Below are 24,727 nucleotides of genomic sequence, written 5' to 3'. Positions count from 1 at the left end.
AGAACATTAAGGCTTTTTTCTAATTAATTTAATTACAATTTTGATACAACATAATATGAAAAATTATTATACACAATTATTAGTACAAATTTAATCTATAGTAATTATAGACATCAATATAATACAATGATAACCATAACATATCTATGTACTTACTTATAAATAAATACTATAATATAATCGTTTTAAATTATCCTTAATTTTTTTTAGAACACATTTTACTTAATCCGATATTAAAAATAATAATATAATTTAATTAGTTTAAAATTTAGACTGTTTTTAGTAATTTTTTAATGTATGGTTTCCCAACTTTTAATTTGGTTTTGAGAATATTTGCATTCAAATTCAATGCATAAGAAATAGTAAGATTGATTAAAAAAAAAACAAATTGATAGTAAAATTTGTACAAAGTTAAGTTAATTAAGGCTGGGATTTTATTACCCTAAGAAACCAAAAATTCTTTTACGTAAAATTCTGAATAATGTACTTCATTAATTATTATTATTTTTGACAATTACGATATAAATACCGTATAAATGATAATGCACATTTTAAAGGATTGTAAAAGTTTTACAGATAGAACTGATCGTTTTGGACTTCTATAATTTAGAAAAACAACTACTTCGATAAATTATTTGTTTTTTTTATAGGTTTAGATTATTTATTTATTTACTTCTACCTAATTATAGTTTTTTAAATGTATATAAAAATCATGTAAAAGCATGTGATTTTAAAATATCTTAAAATAAAAATTTTGGATTCAAAAACTTCAAAAAAACTTAAATCGCTATAATAAATGAAAAAAAAAATGATATTAAAATTTATAAATTATAATCAACAAAAAATGCAAAATTATTATTTTATTAACAATATGTCATTGTTTATATCTTAATATTGTGTACTAACTATATCATTTACTGATGTCCTGAGATTTTAATCCCTTGTGTTGGAACTAATTATTCTAAGTCTTAACACAATCAAAAACATAAAAAAAAGGAATATTAAATTGTATTATTTGATTTATACACAGTAAAAACCCTACAAGACCAATATATTATACTAAAATGTTTTAAACAATTAGAATTATCAACATACAAACCTTAAATGTTTAGAATGCCTACAATAAGAATCTATCTATTTTTAGTTGTACAAAATAGGTGGTTGGGTGGTGAAATATTCAAACATTGTAGTAAATTTATTGTTTACTCATTGTAGTTAAACAAATTATTTGGACAAAAATTGTGATGATAATTGCGTTTAGACATATTTTGAAATTATACGTGAGCACAATACCAAACCTTATGTTTAAAAACAAATACCATAGAACTTTGGAGTATTGTTAACATTTTTATCAGTTATAAATGTAACCAAAACACGACAAAACAAACAACAACAATAGTTACTGGATAGCCAATAAAATTATTTATACAATTTAAATAAAAAAAAAAAAATAAAACACAATAGGTATAATATCCTAGGAACAAGTTGTTTTCATACCAATGCTCTTAAACATAAATTTTTTCGTACAAAACGAATCCATTAGTAAGCTAGTTGCTTAATGGACTTCTAAAATTAAAACTATTAAAAAAAAAGTATTGTAACTTTTTAACAACATGATATTGTTTATTCGAATCATTATAAAGTATTATAATTCATTCATAATTTACTGTGGTTAATAGTCGCACATAATTTTAAAAGTATGTACTTATACACACAAAAAAGTTGAATCAGAAATATTTCCATGGTGAAAATCTCATAACAACTACTGTTAATATATTTTTTTTATTAAATATATATTAGTTTTATTTTTATCATTCTGTGGGCAAACCTATACAACTGGATTTTAAGTTTTAACTCGGAAATACATTTTTCTTATAATATTATATTTTATGTACAAGTACAGGGAGTTGGGCTCAGCAGGCGCAGGCACTTACGGTACTGTTATGAAGTGTCTTGATGTTACAAACGGGCAGTCGGTGGCGGTGAAGAGGCTGCGTGACACGATGACTGGACGCCGAGGTGCCCACGACCAGAGATACTGCGAGATGATGGTGCGTGAGATTTGTCTGCTGAGAGCACTCAATGACGATCATGTGGTACCAATGATTGAAGCATTCAGGCACCATGGTCACGTTCATATGGTGTTCCCGTTGATGCGGTACAACCTTTACAGATATTTGGAGTTAAACGGCGGAGCTTTAACAGTAGATGCCACCAAAGAATGTGTATACCAAGTAAATATATTTCCATGAAACTACAGTATTAACCTAACTTTATCTGTCCTGACCTTGGAAAAAATTTTAAAGGTATTGAGAGGACTTAACTATGTACATAGTCAGAATGTTGTGCACCGCGACGTCAAGCCAGAAAACATTTTGCTTTCAGCCAATGGCATAATCAAGATCTGTGACTTTGGGGTGTCCCGCATGTTTAGCAAAAACCGAACACTAGACCTCAGCACTGAGATGGGCACTGTCTGGTACCAGGCCCCGGAAATGCTGATGAATTCAACAAATTATGATGCTACTGTGGACATTTGGTCAGTCGGTAAATGTACAGTCAATGAGTATACCGAGAAACATGGATATTGTACATGGATATTTTATGTTATTTTATAGGCATTTTGTTCACGGAATTGGTCAACAAGATGCCTCTTGTCGCTGAAGACACGATCACCAGTCAATTGTATGGCATTACAAAAATACTGGGATGTGACAACTGTGACTTGATAGTTGTAGACAAGTTCTTACGTAAACACGGTTATAGCCTTAATTTAGAGGCTAGTTATGCACCATTGTCTCAATCTTATACAGCTTCGAAAACTGCCTTGGCACTTCGAAAAGTGTATGCCTGTTGGCCGATATACTTGGTAGAAATAGTCACATATTGTCTGCAGTTTAACCCAGTTAACCGCAAGAACGCTGCACAGTTACTGGACATGAAGTTTTTCACTGCCGGAACGTTCTTATCCCGCTTTAATAAGGAGATGAAAATCAAACTGAAATACGACAATGCAAGATACCAATAAACGGAATAACCATTTATCGATGACCACGAGACTTTGCAAGAGTCTACTATACAACAACAACATTAATCAACAAGTCTCCATTTAGTAGGTTGTGTACACTCAATGTTCTCCCCACAAAAGCTATTGAAAGTAGTTTCTACTGGCAATCCAAGAATTTCTCTCTCCTCTTGAATTCGGAATGAAAACGTGGATTTGGATGTTCCAATGAAATAGCTAAAAATAATAAAATGATTTTAAAGTTGTTGTAACTAAATCTTAAAATAACAAAAATAAGAAACTCACTTTGCTTGTGAACATATTATTTGATCAATTATTGCTACCCCACCATCCAAAAAATTGTTCAAGGTTTTCTTATCAGCCTCAAATTTAAACATTTGATTAGGTTGTAAATAATTTTTAAGTTCTTCAACTTCTAAAACAAAAATTATATTCAAGTGGCATTCAACATAGTTATAACTAAATCAAGTATTCATTATCAAATATTTGCCTGTTTTTGAAGCGTCGGTTGCTACATAAACTGTTTTAATATTGTTCAACAAACTTAATTTCTCTTTAATCTGTCTAGCTGTATTTTTAATACTGGGTACATCACTAGGATGGCCGTATAAAAAATCTCTGCGACGCAAGTGTGCACACAAGTAATCTTGATTTAAATTTTTTTTCTTAAACTCCTTAGCAATTTCATGCAGGTTTTTGCTGAATTGCATACTTTTTCTAATCATCCAATACTCTTGCCCACCATAATAATTGTGCAATGCCAACTCCGCATGGTCAAATATAATAGTTCTAATATTAAAAACAAACAAAACACTTAATTAATCATAGTAATTATATAAAACAATTAAACACATTACTAAATTTAATTTGAAAAATTACAATATGCACTACAAACATTTGACTACAAACGTTTCTTTTCGGTATGACTAACATGGTATAAGACAAAAATAATTTTACGATTGATAAAACCACCAATTAGTATTTACCTACCATTAACATTAAAACTGAATTTTTCACTCGCCAGATATTATTATAAAATTGTACCTATATAGTAAGTATTATAGGTACTGGTTTTAAATTAAAAAACTTATTTAGATAGTTATAAATTTATTTTTATTTTTTTAAATAATAAGTTTAAAAAATAATAATAATTTACTTAACAAATTGTTAAAAAGTCTTCAACGATGATGATATCATAGACATAACTTGGTTTAACATAACAAGTTTATTATTAGTTAATCTGATTTGTGTCAGTCATAATTAATAAATTGATATGGGTTGTACCTATAATATCTTCGTATTAAATTATTGAATCTATTACCTTGGTTGTAACTCCTGAACAATGTCAGCTAGTAGAGTGGAAATTCCTTGGAATGATATACATAATGATTTGGTAAATGTAAGGTTTCTTAGGTTCCAAAATTCTTTTTGGACTTGATCTTTGCAATGGGCTACTTCCCATTTGTCTGAAAAGTCTGGGTATTGTTCAAACGACTTCACATTAAAATCTTGTAATGTAACTTGGGCATCCAATGGTCTTAATCCATTCACTAATGTGTTACATGTTATAAGGTTAGGTTAATATTATGGTAAATTATGATCAGAGTTCAGGACTTGTTCCATTTTTATTATTATTTGACATATTATTGTTTTTTTTTTTTTACTGTTAAGAGTCTACAAATAAAGGTATAGTACGAGTCATAGCATACTGATTTTTAATTTTAACTTTGTGAAATTAAGGCATGTGTAGATAGGCAATATTTAGTTACTCAACATCAACAATAAAATTAAAGAAATTGTTAAAACTTAAAATTTAATACATCAAGATTTTTTAGTTATTTAAAAATAAGTTAGGTAGTTGCATATTTAAATTATTTTAAGTTGCATATTTTTAATAATGTTGGTGCTATAAGTCCCAAACCCTAATTATGAAATATTTAAAAATGTAATATAGTTACTTTGGAAAAATTCATGTAATTCAACAACTGGAGTACTTTTTTTAATGGAATCCACATTAAAAAATAGACTCCATGGAAGACAGTCCTGCACAAGATTTGATGATCTCCAATGATATAAACGATGCCATGGTGGCAACACCTAAAATAACAATTTAACAAAATATAGTTATATCTATAGGAATTGGAATAAAAATAAAAAATGTTTACCAAAAACCAATGATAATCAGACACCTTATTCATATGATGTATAAAAGATGCCATTCGTATGAACACATCACGGCGTAAATTAAATCCTTCAGGTTTGTTGACATCATACAAAACATATCTAAACAAAATCAAAAACCTATCATTCTATTACACAAACATTTATATTAAGAACCATTAAAATTTAAAATATTATAATTTAAATAATATAATATTATAATTATCATATTTTAAAAGTAGCTTTCTAAACAATGTTCCTAACCAACGTCCAACACCAAAGATCATTTAGATTAAATGTGTAGATAACATCTATCACATTTCAGAATTTATAAGTTTATAACAAGAGAAAAATATCTTAATTTTGGACCTAACTTGATGAGAGCTGAAATAAATGTTTTCAATATCTACCTATAATTGATGATGATACTTAAGTCCAACTAACCGAGGCAATGTGTCGAGTACAGAATGACCGGCCAATATTTCTTCTTCGTCCAACTGGCTGTTGTCAACCGCACACTTTGAACACCTGAATTGGATAGCAGTTAACAATACCAACGCGTACCAACGCGCAGTGTCCAGATGCATGTTTCGGTGATTTTTAAATTTTAAACTTAAAATTCATAACGCGACTCTGCATGGAATGCGGACATTATTTACAGCATTGCCGCTAAATTCCGCCTCACAGTCGGCGGTCGTCCGACACGAGTAAATAATTTTACAGCATACAAATCAATAGGCCTCTAGTCTCTGCAATATTATAGGTACTTGGCAATTTGAAGGAGTCATTCGTTTCGTCGACTTATAGAGTGAAGTGAAGAGACCACTGTCTAGACCAGCGGCCACCACGCCGCTGCCGCCTCGACTACAAAAAATTAAAATAATAATAATAATAATAATATGATTATCTTATCACTGTATCACACGGTATTTTCGTCGCGACCATAAATGTAAAATTATTATCAGGGGTACGACCACTCACTCACGGGTCAGTGGTCACAAGGTGGGTATCGACTACGCGCGGCTGCCGCGTGCGCCATGTTCGTCCGCGGCAAACCAGACATTTGCCGCGAGAGCCATATTTATCAAAAACTTTTATTAAGAGGCAAGTGATCCAGCTGTTCGCCCGGACATCACAGCAATCAATGCTATAGCAAACGGCCGCTAATTCCGACCCTTCAAGCTTTTCAAACCGACCCGCCAAGCTAATTGATGTTTTGAAAGTATATTCAATAAAATAAGTTACTAAAAACAATTCTTATAAATCTTTAATTTCATTACCTCTCTTGCCTATCTAAAAAAATTTGGCCCGTGGTGCCGAAGCGTACCACAGATTTTACCCGTCTTAAATTTTGGTTGGAGACCCCTGCAGTAGTGGTATATTGGTATAGTTGTATGGCCTTGAATCCGTGGTATACAGGGCGTCATAGTCACAGACCACAGAACAAATAACAACGATAGTAGCATAATACTAACGAATGTCGAATACTATTATTAATAATTTATATAATTAATAATTATATATATAATTTATATATATATATTAATAATTATTATTTATTAATGTATATTCAATATTGTATTTAATAATAATTATTGTAATAATAATAGTAGGTAATAGGTATACTATGAACACTATAAAACCATGACAAATTTAATTTGTTATGTATAGAACCGTGTTTTGATATTTATATTAATCAGCTGACTGGCATATTATCACAGACTATTATTTCCATATCAGACGTTAGTATGTAACCATTAGTACGAAATCAGTCAACACTCAATACAAATTTCTATATAATATTTAAATAAATAATAGGTATTATTACATATTATATTATTTCTTCTATATTATAATTTATAGCATAGAATTCTGTGATTGTCAACGTAAATAAGCTAAAAAAAATTTTATTTATTTAGCGTTACCATCAAAAAAATCAAAATAATTATTTGAACAACAACAATATTATGTATTGTTGTTTTTAAGTTTCATTGAGCGTAGCTTTTGCAAAATATGTCTTTCAAATAGACTTCATCTTTGCATTGTACCTACTGTAATTGGATTCAATAGTATGAAAACTTTAATGTTCAGCTGTGGCCCAGACTGCACGTCATCAGTTGTTTGACAGCAAAAGTTGTATCAGAAATGTTTTGCGCCAATGGCTTAAGGAAGCTGTGTCTTCAAACGCGCAGTTTGCACATGCACCCATATGGAAAATGTAAGCGATTTTCGTACACCTGTCGCATGCCTACCACCGTCCATTGGTACCGGTCTCCACTTGTGGTCAATGGTGGAACTAGTCATCTGCAGTCATGCAAAAAGTATTTCAGGTATACTTGGAGGAATACTATGAAATTATTTCATATTCTAAATGGAAATATTTTTATTTTAATTCAGTGTTTCACCTGTCAACCGCCTTCCATTCCCTCCAATAGCAGCAATAGTGTTGCGTCCAGTTGCAAAGTTTTTTGCTATGATGTTAGGGATACGAATACGCCGCTGGTGGACAAAGCTGAGTGCAAAAGAGAAACAACAGTTCTGGTACACCATACACAAACGTCGGAAGCAAATAACTGCTGCCATAGCTAGTGCCATTGGTTTGTTTTTCGTGTACTGTGCTGCTCACATGGAGCTTGACCCAATAACTGGTAAACGTCGGTTAATTCTTTTTACACATCAACAAATGGAAGAGCTGGCAAATTCAATTGCCAAAGAATTGTTGAGTGAAAACCAACAAGCTGTGTTGGATACATCACATCCTCTTTACAAGCGAGCTTTGTCCATAGCAATGCTGGTAATCAAAGCCAATAAGCCGTTTGACCTCTTAAAAAATCGAAAATGGTCTCTGGTAGTTGTCAACGATCCAAGAATTAACGCTATGGTTCTGCCAAATGGCATGATAATAGTCTTTACAGGGTTACTATATGCAGCTAATGACCAGCAAGTAGGTGTTGTCTTGTCACATGAAATTGCTCATTGTTTTCTTGATCATCATGCAGTACGTTTGAGTAGAGAACATTTACTTGAAATGCTTTGGCTTATACCGCTGACCATAATGTGGGCTGTGTTTCCAATGCCAGAAGCTATTTTGTGTTATGTATTCGGTCATTATTTTAAAAGTATAGCAATGTTATTGCCCTATGAACGTGACCAGGAAATCGAGGCTGACAAGTATGGCTTGATGCTAGCAGCCAATGCGTGTATTGATGTTCGTCAGGCGCCAATTTTCTGGAAGCGAATGGAAAAGCTTGATCCAAATAATGACGAAACATGGTGGTTGTCCATGGTGGTTGTCCACACATCCGACTCACAGAAAACGTGTCAAATATATTGAAGATCTTTTACCATATGCGTTACAATTAAGACAACAAAATGGATGTCCGTCCTTAGATATAAGTCACTGGTCAAGATTCTCATTGTTTTAACAATTAAGAATTTTTGTCCAAAAATTATAAATTGCTTATAATAATATGGTGCTTTTTATTATATAATTTGATAAACACAATGTTGTCATGAATTATAATTTTAATATCAAGATAATTCATTTGTATTCTTAATTTAAACCACGGTATATTATAATATACAGTGATTTAAACTAATGTTACCATAATTTACTTTTGTTTTGTATTTAATAATGATGTGGTTCTGTGCAATGGTAGATTAGTGATATTTTTCACCCCACGAAATATAAATCTAAGCAAAACACAATAGCCTTTTTTTCTTTTTTAGTAAAAAAAAATGTTCTCTGAAGAATTTTGTTGTTTGTTTTCTACAAATGTTTTACATCCTCCTATGCTTAAAATATTTATCACAATATATTCAAACAATAATTATACTTCAGTGGACTGTGATGATGAAATTAATATTTTGCTTGCCTATATTTAAAATGTATAACAATTATTAAACTTAACATATTTTTTTATGTAGATACATTATAAACTTAAAAAAATTAACTTTAATCAAAAATCATCCTGTATAAATAAGTAATGTATAATATAGTAGTAGGTAATTCAAGGAAGAGTTATTCGGATAAAATTATTATACACTCCTAGTGAAAAAAATTCTGCATATGTCTATAACTCTGATACCTACTCTAGTGCACACATTTTAAGTTGTCTACATTTTTATTATACCTAAATCTTACCTCTAACCTTATCCTGTAATTGAAGAATTAAATAATTGTTTTGCTATGTCCTACATGCTAAAACAAAAATTAATATTAAAGTTATTGTACTTGAGGTGAACATAAAAATGTATAACTTAGATATTAATATGATTACTGCATTTAGGTAGATGGTATATTTTTGTATTTTTATTTAGCTATAGATGATAGCATAAGTAACATAGGTCAATATATAACAATATATTGAAAGCCTTGTATTAAATTTTCAAACTTTTTTACCTAATGAATAAAATTGTATTGACATTCATAACAAAAAAAACTAAAAAAAGGTGGGTATGTGGATGTCGCTCTGCTGTACAGTATATTACAAGTGGGTCACTGTAATGGATGGTGTTAAATTTGAATTCAATGATATAATATCATTGTATTAGAAAAACGATTCTGAGCGAAAACGGTCAGTCAGCCTATGATATTACCAAGTATATTTGATGATATTATTGTGAATAAAGTAATTTATATAATATAACCTATTTACGCGGAGCCTTGTTTTAAATTTTCAATCCTTAGCCATAAAAGTTAAACATTTTATACATTTTTAACTACAAAATAATTAACAAATTATAAATTTGATAAATGTTGTCAAAATTTTAACTTTAATGCTTATAAAAAAAAACTGTGCCTATGTATTTTTAATATTTTTCAACTGCTATTAGAACGATATATCAGGAGCCTTATATTAAATTTTCACGCTTTTTTACCCAACAAATAAAATTTTATTGATATTTATAGAAAAAAAAAACTAAAAAAATTGAAAACTGACACAAAAATAAAAAAAAAACACATCATTGTAAAATCGATACATTCTTCGCTTCGCTCAGAATCTAAAATTGAAAACTGAAAATGTCTGTAACGTAAACTACAAGTAGGCCGCGCCGCAGTTGTTAAGTGTTGAACAACTGTGGCGAAAAACTTATAGCTATGAAATATCAAAACTCCTGACGGCGGTTGTATGAAAATAATTAATTTACGGAGAAATCATTAATTATAATTTATAAGAAATGAGATGGAATAGTAAAATGGCATTAACGATCAAACTGTGGGAGAAGTGTTCGTAATGGACGAGTTTAGTAACTCACGACACGACAATGAAGCAGTGTATTAGGTTAGCAATGTCGGCTACGACACTGATAAATGCCATTAGAACTGTTAAATAAATTAAAATACGGAATATTTTAACATCCAATATTTATTTTTTTATTTTTATTTTTTATTTTATAAAATTGATATATTTACAATCTGTATTTACATGTTATGCAATAAGTAAATTTGATGAGATTTGATTGACGGGAGGGGGAAGTCACCCAGTGACGACACCCCGCAAATCGAATATTATATTGATAAATCTGCACTAATATTTTGTAGTTAAAACTACGCAGCGAAAATACTTTTCGAAAATGCAGTGGCACAGGATATTCTAATATCATTACAAAGTAGGTACTAAGCTCAGAATATAAAACAGTTCATTGTGTTATAAATAAATGTATTTCGAGTTAGAAAGAATTGCTGAACCCGTGCTCCGAAAGGTATTTATGGTTTTATATTCATATTACTTTAGACATTAGGTTAAATTGTACGTTAAACTATTAAAGCCAATAACAATTTATCAAATAAAATACAAACAAATAAATAGCTATGTGATAAACGTGTTTAGGTTTCCAAGTAGGTATTTACCTATTTATATTATTATAATATTATTTATTATGTATTCAATACAGGTGCCTACTGCCTAGTAATTATATGAACTACTATGAAGTGAATAAAAAAAACCTATTTTGTTGAGGGTCTAACACGTTTTGACTTTTATACATTATAATTTATTTTATAGTCTTTCTGTTTTTTATTACCAGAACATATTATAGAGTTATGATATCAGAATACAAATTAAAAATGTAATTTAATATTTAATTTCCATTTTGTTTACAATATTTTTATGGTCTGATAATCTCTTGTATTATAATTATAATACAAGAGATTATAATGAATCCATAATAGGGAAAAAAAACCGACTTATTTATTTATAAAAATTAACTGTCAAATAAATTATTAATTCTATAAAAATAGGTAGCAAAAGTACCTATTGTTGTATGCGGGCTGCCGCCTACCAGCGATCCAGATATTGGTGGTTTTTTAATAAGTAGTTGAAGACAATTTTTCAACAATTAATGATAGTTTATTTGGCAAACATTATAACAGTGTACAAGTTGTGTCGATATGAGTGGCGTGAAGTGACTTTGGTCTCAATGGCTATGGCACATTGGTATATCAGCAGATCATCTTCCGATGCTGTACTCCTTATAAGGGATGCCGGCTCTTTTGATATGGACGACTCCTTTGGTATGGACGGCATGCGTATTTCGCAAGTGTCGTTCGTGGAAAGTCGTTGTTTTCATGGAAACATTCGAACATGAAATGTTTCTTCATAGTGTTACGTGCTGCCCCTTCAGGATCCAGAAAGATGTTGTTTTGAAATAAAATAATAGTCAAATTAAAACAGTAATTGTATATAGTTTATTATAACAAAATAATGTATATAATATATATTGTTGTTGTAGTAGTAGTCGTCTTGTATAATGGCTGGTGGCGTGAAGAAGCTTCTGTGTCGCAGGTCCAATACATCTGATGTGACCCACTTGTAACCTACTGTACAGCAGAGCGACATCCACTTATCCAACTTTTTTTTTTAATTTTTTTTTAAATTTTTTTTTTTATTTTTGTGTCTGTCATCACCTTTTAGGACAGTTAAAGTGCTTGGATTTTCTTCAACAGTAACTTTTCTGATAGGAAAGTGAATCTAGTTGGTACTTTGGGGGGTCAAAAGTAAAAATTTCCCAGTAAATTCACAAACGACGTGAAAAACAAAAGAAAAATTAAGGAAAAACGGGAATTTTTACGCAAAATCTGTTTTCGAGAAAATAGATTTTGGTTTTTAGTGTAACTCTTAAACAAATGACCGTAGGGACATGAAATTTTGACTGAATGTTTATATTAGCATTTTCTATACACGATAAAATTTACAAAATATTTTGACTCTTTTTGAGGTGTTTACGGCCATTGTCAGTTTTCAATTTTTTTAGTTTTTTTTCTATAAATATCAATAAAATTTTATCTGTTGAGTAAAAAAGCTTGAAAATTTAATAGAAGGCTCCTAGGTTATTGTTTCAATGGTAGATGAAAAAAATTAAAAATCCTTAGTCACAGTTTTTAATTATAAGCATTTAAAGTTCAAATTTTGACAAAATACGGAAAAATAGCAAATTATTTTGATGAGAATTCATAAAAATTTTTCTTTTTAAATCTAAGATTTGAAAATGTAATATAAGATTACTCATAAGTTTGTCTACCTTTATCAAAAAAAAAATGTCTAGAAGAAACTTAAATTAAATTTTTATGAGCGTCTGAAATTTATATTTTTACAACATTTGATATTTACTCGATTTCTCATGTAACAATTTTCTTATTTTTTTGTAATTAAAAAACGAATGACTGTAGATACTTGAAAATTTCACTGAATGTTTATATTAGTATTTTCTATACACCATAAAATGTTGAAAAATATTAAAAATACATATGCACAATTTTTTTTTATAAGCATTTAAAGTTCAAATTTTGACAACATTTATCAAATTTATAATTTATTAATTATTTTGTAGTTAAAAATTTATAACTTTTATGGCTAAGGATTGAAAATTTAAAACAAGGCTCCACGTAAATAGGGTATATATAAATTACTTTATTCACAATAATATCATCAAATATACTTGGTAATATCATAGAATGACTGACCGTTTTCGCTCAGAATCGTTTTTCTTATACAATGATATTATATCATTGAATTCAAATTTAACACCATCCATTACAGTGACCCACTTGTAACCTACCGTACAGCAGAGCGACATCCACTTATCCACCTTTTTTATATTAAAATCTTCATTCAACTTAATTTCAACTTATCCAGTAACTATTCTGGTGGGAAAATTAATGAGCGGTCATAATTTTCAAAAGCGTCGTGGAAAACAAACAAGATTTAATATAATAAGTAGTATTCATACAGGCATACAGTAACATGTACATTTAAAAAAGAATCATCCTGTACAAAGACTTAGTAACCTGTAACAAAGTATATATACGATATTATGCCAGTGACCAGTGACGGGTTCGACACGTATTTTACGTATTTTTACATGAGGTGACCAAATGGCAAATATTAAAACATTAAATACACTATTACTCTAAAACAGTAACACACGTCATATTGTCTAATATGTTAAAGTATTCTTTACAATTCAAATTTATGGATAATGGATGAAAGATTAGCCAGTTTTATGATAAAATCACTTACAGGCGAGCGAGTAGCGCGGGCGCGCGGCTGTATATAGTGTAATATTCTCGGGAGCTTGGTACCTACTATCGTAGTTCTAATAGTAGATAAGTGGCTCCCAAGATATTATAGTTGCAGGTCGCAGACAATTTGTTTGATGTTTTAGTCGTGGTTGATAATAAATAAAAGACAGTTGTTGTTTTATTGTGAATTTTATTATATTGTTGATAATTTTCTAAGTCCAAAATAATGTTGTACAGAGTGGCGTGAAGGTGCTTGCACTAATGGGTGGTAGTACACGTCTGAAAACAGGCCGATTCGGGCTCCCTTATATATGAAGTTCCCCCCCCAGTGGTGTATTGGTACGGGTACGCGGGTATACGCCGTATACCCATCAGAAGATTTTCGATTTTCGGCGTATACCCAATGTAAAATCTTATTTTACGGGTATACGCTTCCAAAATAATCAGAAAACCAAATAAGATTTAAAATTTATTTAATATTTCATATAGGAAAAAAACGTAATTCGTATTAATGAATTTATGTATTAATGAATTATTTATCAATTGAAGTAGGTATTGAATATAAGTTATATAACAATATGCGTTGTGTTTAATGTATTTTAAGACTTTAAGTTCAATTTAGTAAACCCAATATTGAATTCAAAAAATCTTTGTGGAAAATTCTATAGATTGTACCTATAATAATAATGTTATTATAATTTTAATTTTTTTGACATTCGAGTTGATTTTGTTTTATTTTCTATTGTTACATTATACAAAAATTAATAAAATAATGTTAAAAACTATGTACTAATTGAACTGCAATAACGTTATATAATATATACGATGATATAATTTAATCGTTTAGGTTACATACATATTTTATTGGTGCGTATACCCATAAATATATTTACCAATACACCACTGCCCGTACCCCTTGCCTATGGATACTGTATCTCGGCTCACGGATGTGATGTGTGTGACCATCGTTCCGGCCCACGCATTTTATGACTTCCTTATATTTCTACGTATTGCTAAAAATGCTAATCTATGATTCAATTGAATAATCATTCTACTCTTTTATATTTCTATATTGAACATCGTCGCGTACAGCGTTGTAATTAAAATAACCATTATTTTATATTTTTATATTTGAATATTGTCGTTCACAGGACTCCCCGAGTAATTATATTATTCAGTGAGCCTGTCTTCTTATGTTAAACAGTAGGAAATCCTATTTCCGTTTCTAATATCCGATTTATGCCGAATTACAGTATAGCTAATTTATAGTATAGTATAATTACTATTATATTACAATGATGTTGTTAAGTAGTAACTTGCTTACTACAATAGTGTATACCATGACCAAATAAATGTAAACTTATTTACTCATGGTTTACTATGTACATTGTACCCGGTGGCCAACCGTTTAGAGGCAGTCGATTTTGGCCTTCTCGGCCAGCGTTTTGCCCACTATTTTGCGAGTGTGTGTGCGTAGACCCACTGTTTAAAATATATATATATATATATAGGTATATCTTAAGCCGTAGACCCATCTAGCATTCATAAAATATGTGTCGGATGTCGAGCCGGGTGCGGTGGCGGTGCAGAACGGAGTATTAAACGCACGATGTATATAGAGAAGATCATAATATTATATATTATAATAATATTATCTTCTCTACATCGTGATTAAACGTCAACGGCTATTAGCTTATAAGTTTATGTAACGTTATACAGCGACGCGGGAACATTCTCGCGTTTCGTGTGAGTTCTGTACAAAAAAAATTTAATATTCCAAATTTTTGTTTATCAGGTTTAGGTATCTAATGCATATTTTTATCTTATAATATCATGGTTATGAAATATAGGTACCTGTGATATTTATTGCTTTATAGTAAAGCGCTCCGGCGGTTCCCTACGTTTATAACACATAATCAAATCAAAACGGTTATTTAGTTAGTAGTTACCGAGTCTTATATAATTATTTATTTAATTTGTATTTTTTTACGCGTGGCTTATTTTACCTGTGGATCTTTTTTCAGATTACAATCAACCATAAACCCTTGGGAGGGTAGATATTTATCAAAAATTTCGATTATTTCTGATACAATAACGAAAACACAATGAGACGCCGAAGCGGCGGGACAGCTGTAGACAGCATTGAAGAGACCATTATAAATCTTCCTATTCTCGTTAGTCGTTTCTAAGAAACCAGTTAATAAGATTATACCAAATTATAAGATGTGAAGAGAACATACGAGTAGAAAGGGGTTAGTATACCCAACTACAATAATGTCATATAATTAAAATCCAAATCAGTGGCGGATAACCTTCTCGGCACACTGAGGCATACTCAGTGTTAACCGTCCCCCTTTTTTTAATACTATCCAAAGATCGTAATTTTAATGGGCTAACATCGAAGAGTGATGGGTAATTGGGTATAGCCGTCCTGGGAGTGAGAAATGGTTCTATGGTATTATGGTTGAATAATTATTAATTTACATTTTAATTCAAAATATATTGTATTACATTATAATCTTACAAGTTAAAATGTATAAATAAATAGTTCGAATGATTTAATGCAGTTCTTTTCGAGCTTTTAATTGGGGAAAATCTTTTATCAAGTGGTCAAAGTCTAGCTCGTTTGTGATGTGGTTCTCAATACACAGTATGGACAAAGCGTTTTTCTTCCAGTAAATTGGCTCGTAAATACATTTTTTATTCTTTTTAGCGCGGAAAAGGACCTTTCAGCGGTGCAGTTAGATACTGCTGTTATAATCTAACAATTGAGTTAACTGCTTAGTTTATAAATTTGCAGGTGGCAAGACCGTTGGTAGAGGATTTCTTTAGGTAGAGTTGATAAATAATTAGGTAGACTGGTTGAAAGTAAAGTTGTTTATTGAACTGTTATGCACAAATACTCTAAGTCTAATTTGACAAGTTGTTGCGTTGTCTTTCGTGAAGGTGCTCGCCTGTACTGTAGTGTTACACGTCTAATCTACAGGCCGTTTCGGGTCTGGTTTATAGGGCCTCCTGCTCTCCTACTTTCCCCTAGTCAATCGACTTATCTGTGGATTTCACAGGACGTTGTTCAATATTAATAATTGATACATTCCCACGCCTGGTTATTCCGAGAATCGTGTCCTGTTATCGTGTTTGCAATATATGTTATACGCCATCCGTTACTATTTAAATACTGTGCGCCAGGGACTGGAACCGAACCTAAAAGAACCGGTTCTGGAACCGGAACCTTTATTTTAATATATAAAAGTACCGAAACCGAACCGGAATTTTTATTTATTTATTTTTATTAGATAAAAATAGAGTATTTACAATCTGTAATATTTATGTACAATAAGTAATTTTTTTTTTTATTGATTTTTAAAGACCAGCGACTATGGCCATTAGCTGATTGTAGGGTTTTATGATTGTAGGTACTATTAATACAATTATTAAAATAATATTAATTGGAATTATTGGAAATGTTTTCTCCTATACAGTGAACACCATAATCATAATATATTGAAAATTGAAATCAATTTTATTTTTAGAAATGACCTCGTCAGTTGATACTTGATAGTTTTCGTTGAGTGTAATAAATTCAAGTCTATATAGTATATACATTATAATAAAATCTTAAACATCTCACCAATTCACCATTCAAAAAGATTACAATTCACAAATAAAAAAATATCAATCAAAGAATTACAATAATATATTCCATAGTTAGTGCCTACGTATTACGTAATAATGTTAATATAATAGTTATGGTAAATGGTTATACAATATTATTTTGTGTTTGAGTTATAAATAATGGTGAAAACTCAGATGACTCAGAAGTACAGAATAGTTTACGATAATAATATTATATTTTCTACAATTATTACAGTCACAAATGCTATAATATACCTGCAAATTGTTAATTTTTAGCATAATTACTAGGAAGCATTACATTTACAACAAATAATGTAAGCATTGGGAGAGTGGTCTATACTGGACCACTGACTGATATTTGCATTTATAAAACATGTTAAAATTGTTGTCAGTTATTTTTAATAAGCAACATGCATAACATTTTTTAGAGTTCTCAGATGTCCACTTATCACAAAAACTTTAGTTCAATATTAATTTTTCCATATTTTTGTTAGAAAATTACATTCATAGGTACCTATTATCTATAAATACAAATTAATAATAATAATAATATTTATTTAATGTTCCTACTAAAAATCAGGTGGAACCGGTACCGAAATTATCTGGAACCGGTACCTTTATTTTTTTTCATCAAAGAACCAGAACCGAACCGGAACCGTTATTTCATTTTTTGGAGAACCGGTACCGGAACCGATACCGATAAATTCAAAAGGTTCCAGCCCCTGCTGCGCACTATATATATATATATATATATACATATACATATACATATGTATATTCCATAACAATATCTAATTATTATATTCATACATTTATGATTTATGATTAAGGTGAGATTACAGTACCTATTGTAATGAGATAACAAGATTCGCATTGCCCTCTCGGTATCTTCCCATAGGTTTTCTAATCAGATATATGACTTTGATTTATCTAGTCGAATTTCTATGTGCTATTGTTTATCTAGTTTTTTATGTTGCCAAATGTAGCTGAAAGCGAAACGACCACAATAATATATTATGCGTATTATTGGGTTCGTTACACTGCTATGGAAAAAAACAGATAGGTGCACCTTTAGTAATAAAAATTGTAAGTACCTACAGTAAGTTGAATCTCAATTTGACAAATATTATACTGAAATTAAATAATATCATATAATTATAAATGAATTAAGATTTTTAAAATTAATCGTATTCCTGTTAATAAATCCTAACATCTTAAATGATTTTTTAACTTAAGTATTAATATGTAATTATATACTACAACTATCAATTTGATAACAAAAGTCATAACTAATAACATTATCTACTATCAAGACAAAAAAAGTAATAGGTAACACCGCAATTATTTATATTTAGTGGGAGATAATTTCGACGACTATTATATAAGTAACAAATTTGTTTAGATTTTACTGTAAAATTAGAGTATCATTTAATAGTTAATCATATTATATAGCATTATAGCCCACCCCAAAAATTATTTCTATATACGCCACCGGAGTGAATTGACTTATTATAAAATGTAAAGTTAAGATTATTATCTAGGCAATATCGTAGGGTTTTATATTATATTTTAATTTTAAAGCGAGTTATGAGTATATTTATTATTTTATGATGTACAATTATATTAATGTATTTACTTTGGGGATTTTGGATTTTATTCATTTATTTAACGCCATCCATTACAGTGGCCCATTTGCAGTGTTGTGTTTTATCTAGATAGGTATATTTTTATCTTTTATCTTATACAGATAAATGAGAAATATGTTATCTAAGCTATTATCTAAGATAAATAATTAAGACATCTAGATAAATTTATCTAGATAAAATTTAATTTTTAAATATTTGTATTATAAATTATAATTAATGTTAATTAGGTATTTTATATTTTCTGATTACAAAATAGTAAATTTATATTTAAACATAATAGGCAAAAATTATTATTTTAACTATTAGGTACTTGTAATATGTATTTGTATTATAATTTATAATTTATATATTTAGGGGGGACGAGGTGGCCGAGCGGTCTAACGCGTCGACTGCGGCGCTGGCAGTCGCGGGTTCGACTCCCGGCCACTGGGCGGCATTTTTCTTCGGGCAAGTCACGGTGTCCGGAGAACAAGTGCCGCCATCCCCCCACCCCGGGGCACGGCAGAAACCTACGGGTGCCCCATTAGAAATTCTGCCAAACACAACACACACGTGTACCAACCTACCCAATATAAAACCTACCAAACCTACCCAATATAAAACCTACAGTACCCTCCCCACACCCAATGGCCTATGTTGCCGCGGGTTACTCAATAAAAAAAAAAAAAAAAAAAAAAAAAAAAAAAAAAAAATTTATATATTTACATAAGGCTGTTCGATTATTTTGATTAATCAAAATTTTCTCCGATTAATCGATTTAATCGATTATTTTACGTATTAAAAAAAAAGATTAATCGTAATTTTGATTAATCGGTTATTAATCGATTAAATCGATTAATCGGAGAAAATTTTGATTAATCAAAATAATCGAACAGCCCTACTCTTGACAATCAATCTTCCCTCAACATCTTTCTACATTTTGCCTGCCTGTGTTATTTTACACTCATAGTTTTATTTTTTTTATAATACCAATATTCGATTTATATTTTGTTTGGATACCTACCTATGGTAAAATTATCAATGAACTATTCCATAATACAAAACATGTTTACGTTATTAGCAATTATTTAGCAATTAATTTACTGGACTGTGTTAACACTAGAAGGTACTCTTAAGTTATATCTAGACTCTCACTCGGTCTCTCATTGTTGATTCGTGCATATTACGGCGAGTGCAGTGAATAATAATCATATTATTAAGGTCGTAAGGAAGACGTTAGCGTGTTAGACGGGAGAGATACATTAGAAAAAGTAAATCGTACGCTTAATCTTTGAAATTAGAGACCTATAGGATATAGCTAACACCAGTAAAATCTAAAATGTGTAAAATAAACACATTAAATATAAAAAATGTAAGTTGCCTGTGGTACTCGGAATTATGGGAATGCTGAACCCGAGTTTCTTGTGCGTATACATATAGACGTATAGTAATAATCGTTAGTCATCACTCATCACCCTAGCTCCATTTCAAGTGTTTATATATTAATATTATGCAGGTTCGTGTATATTGTAGTAAGCAAGTTACTACTTAACAATAAAACAAATTACACAGGTACATAATTATACTATATACTATAATTTAGATACTGTAATTCGGCATAAATCGGATAATAGAAACGGAGGTAAGGGTTCTTACTTGTATGTCTATACGAGTAAAACACGACAAACCGGATAATTAAGATAAACGAAATAGTATTTGATTATTATATTATTATATTATTACATGCAGCCAAAAGCCAAGCAGTGTTCAAAGTCCAAAAAAGTAGTTATTGGTACGTACATACTTACCTACAAGATTATTTATTAATTTGTCAGGTAAATAATTTAGTTACAATTATATTAATACTAAATGGAAGTTTGATTGTGCATCACATCGCGTATTTTTCTTTTACCTAATATTATATGTACCGGACTTTTTCACCTCGGACTTTTTAGACCTAGGACTTTTTAGACCTCGGACTTTTTCACCACGGACTTTTTAGACCTCGGACTTTTTAACCATGGACTTTTTTACTCGGACTTTTTTTCCTAGGACTTTTTTACCACAGATTTTTTTACCGCGATTCGGAAGCTGGTTAGCTGAGCACCAAGACTGAACGCTATTTATATCAGTTTGTAAGTCAATCGCGCTCCTTTGACTATCAATTATTTTAACGAGTTTATATATATGGTATATATGTATACCTACGACCTATCTTTGATCTACTGACTGCTGCTCGTAATGTATTATAACATAACGTGCATAATATAATAATAAAATATTTGATTTGATTTTCTTGTAGACATTTTTTTTTTGATAAAGGTAGACAAACTTATGAGGAATCTTGTATTACATTTTCAAATCTTAGATTTAAAAAGAAAATTTTTTATGAATAATAATTTGCAAATAATTTGCAAATTTTCGTAATTTTTTCGTATTTTGTCAAAATTTGAACTTTAAATGCTTATAAAAAAAAATTGTGACTATGGATTTTTAATTTTTTTCATCTGCCTTTGAAACAATAACTGAGGAGCCTTCAATTAAATTTTCAAGCTTTTTTAACCAACATAAATATTTATTGATATTTATTATAGAAATAAAAACTAAAAAAATTGGAAACTAAAAATGTTCCTAAACAGCTCAAAATAAGTCAAAATATTTTGAAAATTGGAGTTACGCCAAAAATCAAAATTGCAGAAAACTGTTTTGCGTAAAAATTCCCGGCTTTTCTTAATTTTTGTATTATTTTTCCCGGCGCTTTTGATAACTATTGAGAATTTTAAAATTTGACCTACCAAATGCACCGACTAGATTCACTTTTCGATCGAACAAAATACTGTTGAAATGAATCGAAACAGTTTTACTGCCTAAAACGGTGGTGAAAGACGCAAAAATAAAAAAACACACATCATTGTAAAATCAATATCGTTGTGCTTAAAATTTAAAACAAAATTAAATGAATAAAAATAAATTTCAAACACACAGAGCTAATGACGTTCAACCCCTACCATTATTAGATTTTGAGCGGAGCGAAAGAGTGTATTAGTTTTACAATGATGTGTTTTTTTTCCTCCGTCTGTCAGCAATACTTTGGATAGTATGCATGCTTTGATTTTTGAGATCAGCATCTTTTCTGATAGAAAAGTGAACCTAGTTGGTACTTTTGGGTGATAAAAATTGAAAACTCCAAGTAGTTTTAGAAAGCATCGAGAAAAAACTACCGACAAATTACGAAAAACAGCTAAAAATGGGATTTTAATTTCTTTCGATTTGTTTATCACCATAGCAAAGTTTAAAAAATAATAATATTATAAGGACTAAGCTAACCGCTCAGAATCGTTTTTCGTATACAATGGTTTATCATTGTGTTCAAATATAACACATCCATTAAAACTACTGTACAGTAAGAGCGGTACCCACTTGTCCATCTTTTTTTGTATTGTAATAATGTATAGTGTTGGTGAAAACACCAGCCCCCCCCCCCCCCCCGATATCCACCTCTGGACGGACACTCCTTTGAACATTGGAAACGGTGTATCGTGGTGTTTATTGGCGTGGATGTTGTAAATCAGGCCTTCTTGTGGAAAATACTGTTAGGCGTTAGCGAGTCGATTTTGTATGATCCTTATGTAAGATGATTTTGGTGTGATCCCTTCTTCCGAAATGCATCGATTAGTACGTTTAAATATTGATATGTTTATGATTTTATTTTGAGCTGTGTGATAAAAAATAAAAATACCGTTGGTGATTTATTGTGTTATTATGTCCAAACGTCTTGATCGGGAAATTCGAAGGGGGCTTGAAGTGTATGAGTTACAACGGTGTCATCTGGCGCCGTTGATAATTGATTGTCTTGTTTTTACGAAACGTCTGGTCGGAGAGCTGTTGAATATTATTTAAGTGTTGCATGAGTCGCGTACTCGCGTGCATGTATAAGACGAGTGCGTAAATATATACCTAATGCGTATATATGCGTGTATATTATTGGATCACCCCATATTCCATCGTTTATTAGTTATACCGTGTTTTTATTTTAGTCTAAATATTATATTATATTACACACTCATATTATTATTGGTACCAACAGCGAAAAAATGAAAATTACAACTTCTTTTGATATTTATCATTTGGCCTGTCCTAATGACATTTTATAGTTTCGCCTATTAAAATGGTTATAATATATTATTGACATTTCAAAACAAATTTGACTGAAACAAAAATGGACTATTTGTATAAGCTATTTTATATATAATATGTATATTTTATGTCTATAAATAGGTTAAAATTGTACTACAAATGTATAATGACTAAAAAATATTGAATGTTTGTTTTTAAATCATTCATAGACTGTCATTGAAATCTTGAATATGTGTCAGGTATTTTTATTATAGGGTTTTTTTTTCCGGGGTTATTTATTATTTATTAAATCATTATTATTATGTTTATATATAGCGTAGTTTATGTTTAACGTAGCAGGAAATACAACTCATCCAGTGCTTTCGACGGTCTCTGGCCGAATTAAATTTTATGTATTTTATTATTATTTTTAATACAATATATAACATTCCTCCGCCGTACTGCATTGTTAGTAACGAGTTCGAGTTCCGAGAAGGTACGACACATGCATAAACGCTACTTTCATTTGTTACTAAGATCCTCAATGTTATACTATCCTCTTGTGTTCGTTGTAGGTACCACCTCTCACTGTGGGAGACTGTCTTTTGAAGTATTTTAAAGGGACACGTTCCAAGAAAAAAAAAACATTAATCTTGTGAATATAAAGATCCTAACCATTCATTTGGATTCGGTATAACTGCAACAAAAGAATATATTTTATTGTTAGATGTGAATATTTGGGTTATATTTTATCCCGTTGCCAGTAACCGGATACATTAGTTCTGTGAAATCCTACTTATTGTTACTGAAATACGTGACATATGTGGTATTCATATATTGAGAAAGAAATAATCCAAAGATTTTATTATAATGTCCAACTGCCCTTTGTGTCACTACCTTGCAGGGTCATTCGAATTTCTGTATATAGCAAGTAAAGGTATGCCATTGTGTGACCAAAATATGTCAAGGTACTTTTTCTCGAAAATATATGTTTGGAAATTCGTCTCGGATATTTAGGCATACGTATATAAACCGGATGACCAATTTATTTAAAACGTTCATTATTTCAAAAACCATAATTTGTTTTACATTATTTTAAGTTGTTAAAAGACAATAACTTTTCTAAAAAATATATTGTAAATTCTGAGCGGAGGGATGAATGTATTGATTTTACAATGATGGGTGTTTTTTTTGTGTCTGTCATGACTTTTTAGAACAGTAAAAATGCTTGGATTTTTTTTAAACAGTATCTTTTCTGATAGGAAAGTGAATCTAGTTGGTACTTTGGGCGGTCAAAAGTAAAAAATTCTCAGTAGTTTTCAAAAGCGACGTAAAAAACAAATGAAAAGTTAAGGAAAATCGATTTTGGTTTTTGCTACAACTCTAAAATAAATGACCGTATAGGTACATGAAATTTTGACTGAATGTTTTTATTGAAATTTTCTATATACCATAACATTTTCCAAATATTTTGATTTATTTTGAGCTGTTTACGGACATTTTCAGTTTCCATTTTTTTTAGTTTTTTTTTTCTATAAATATCAATTAAATTTTATTTATTGGTTGAAAAATCTTTTTTTTTATTATTATTAATAAAATACACAATCTGTACACAATAAGGCACAATAAGAGTATGGGCTA

General features: G+C 30.2%; 2 protein-coding genes and 1 pseudogene across 5 annotated transcripts; 2 read left to right on the top strand and 1 right to left on the bottom strand.

Moving 5' to 3' along the window:
• Positions 1–845: 845 nt before the first annotated feature.
• Positions 846–6,483, bottom strand: LOC132948665 (GDP-fucose protein O-fucosyltransferase 2-like). Of its 4 annotated transcripts, XM_061019239.1 has the most exons (8): positions 6,466–6,483; positions 5,630–6,049; positions 5,191–5,308; positions 4,984–5,122; positions 4,347–4,575; positions 3,516–3,814; positions 3,311–3,440; positions 846–3,241 (listed from the first exon to the last, which is right to left on the bottom strand). In XM_061019239.1, the coding sequence occupies exons 2-8, from the start codon at positions 5,770–5,772 to the stop codon at positions 3,091–3,093; spliced, it is 1,209 nt and encodes a 402-aa protein (XP_060875222.1). In that variant the 5' UTR covers positions 5,773–6,049; positions 6,466–6,483; the 3' UTR covers positions 846–3,090. The 4 variants fall into 4 exon arrangements, with proteins under 4 accessions (XP_060875222.1, XP_060875223.1, XP_060875224.1 ...); XM_061019240.1 differs by lacking the exon at positions 6,466–6,483 and having other exon boundaries at positions 5,215–5,308; positions 5,630–6,264; XM_061019241.1 differs by lacking the exon at positions 6,466–6,483 and having other exon boundaries at positions 5,596–5,729.
• LOC132948462 (uncharacterized) lies at positions 1,944–3,028 on the top strand. Its single transcript, XM_061018917.1, has 3 exons — positions 1,944–2,234; positions 2,307–2,547; positions 2,619–3,028. Exons 1-3 carry the CDS (start codon positions 1,944–1,946, stop codon positions 3,026–3,028), a joined length of 942 nt encoding a protein of 313 aa, XP_060874900.1.
• Positions 6,484–6,929: 446 nt separating the features above from the next.
• On the top strand, positions 6,930–8,893 carry LOC132948664 (metalloendopeptidase OMA1, mitochondrial-like; annotated as a pseudogene).
• Positions 8,894–24,727: the final 15,834 nt, after the last annotated feature.

This window comes from Metopolophium dirhodum, chromosome 7 (assembly GCF_019925205.1).
Source record: "Metopolophium dirhodum isolate CAU chromosome 7, ASM1992520v1, whole genome shotgun sequence".
NCBI lineage: Eukaryota > Metazoa > Arthropoda > Insecta > Hemiptera > Aphididae > Metopolophium > Metopolophium dirhodum.
The sequence above is the reverse complement of the archived record's forward strand: the minus strand, read 5'-3'. Positions and strand labels throughout refer to the sequence as shown.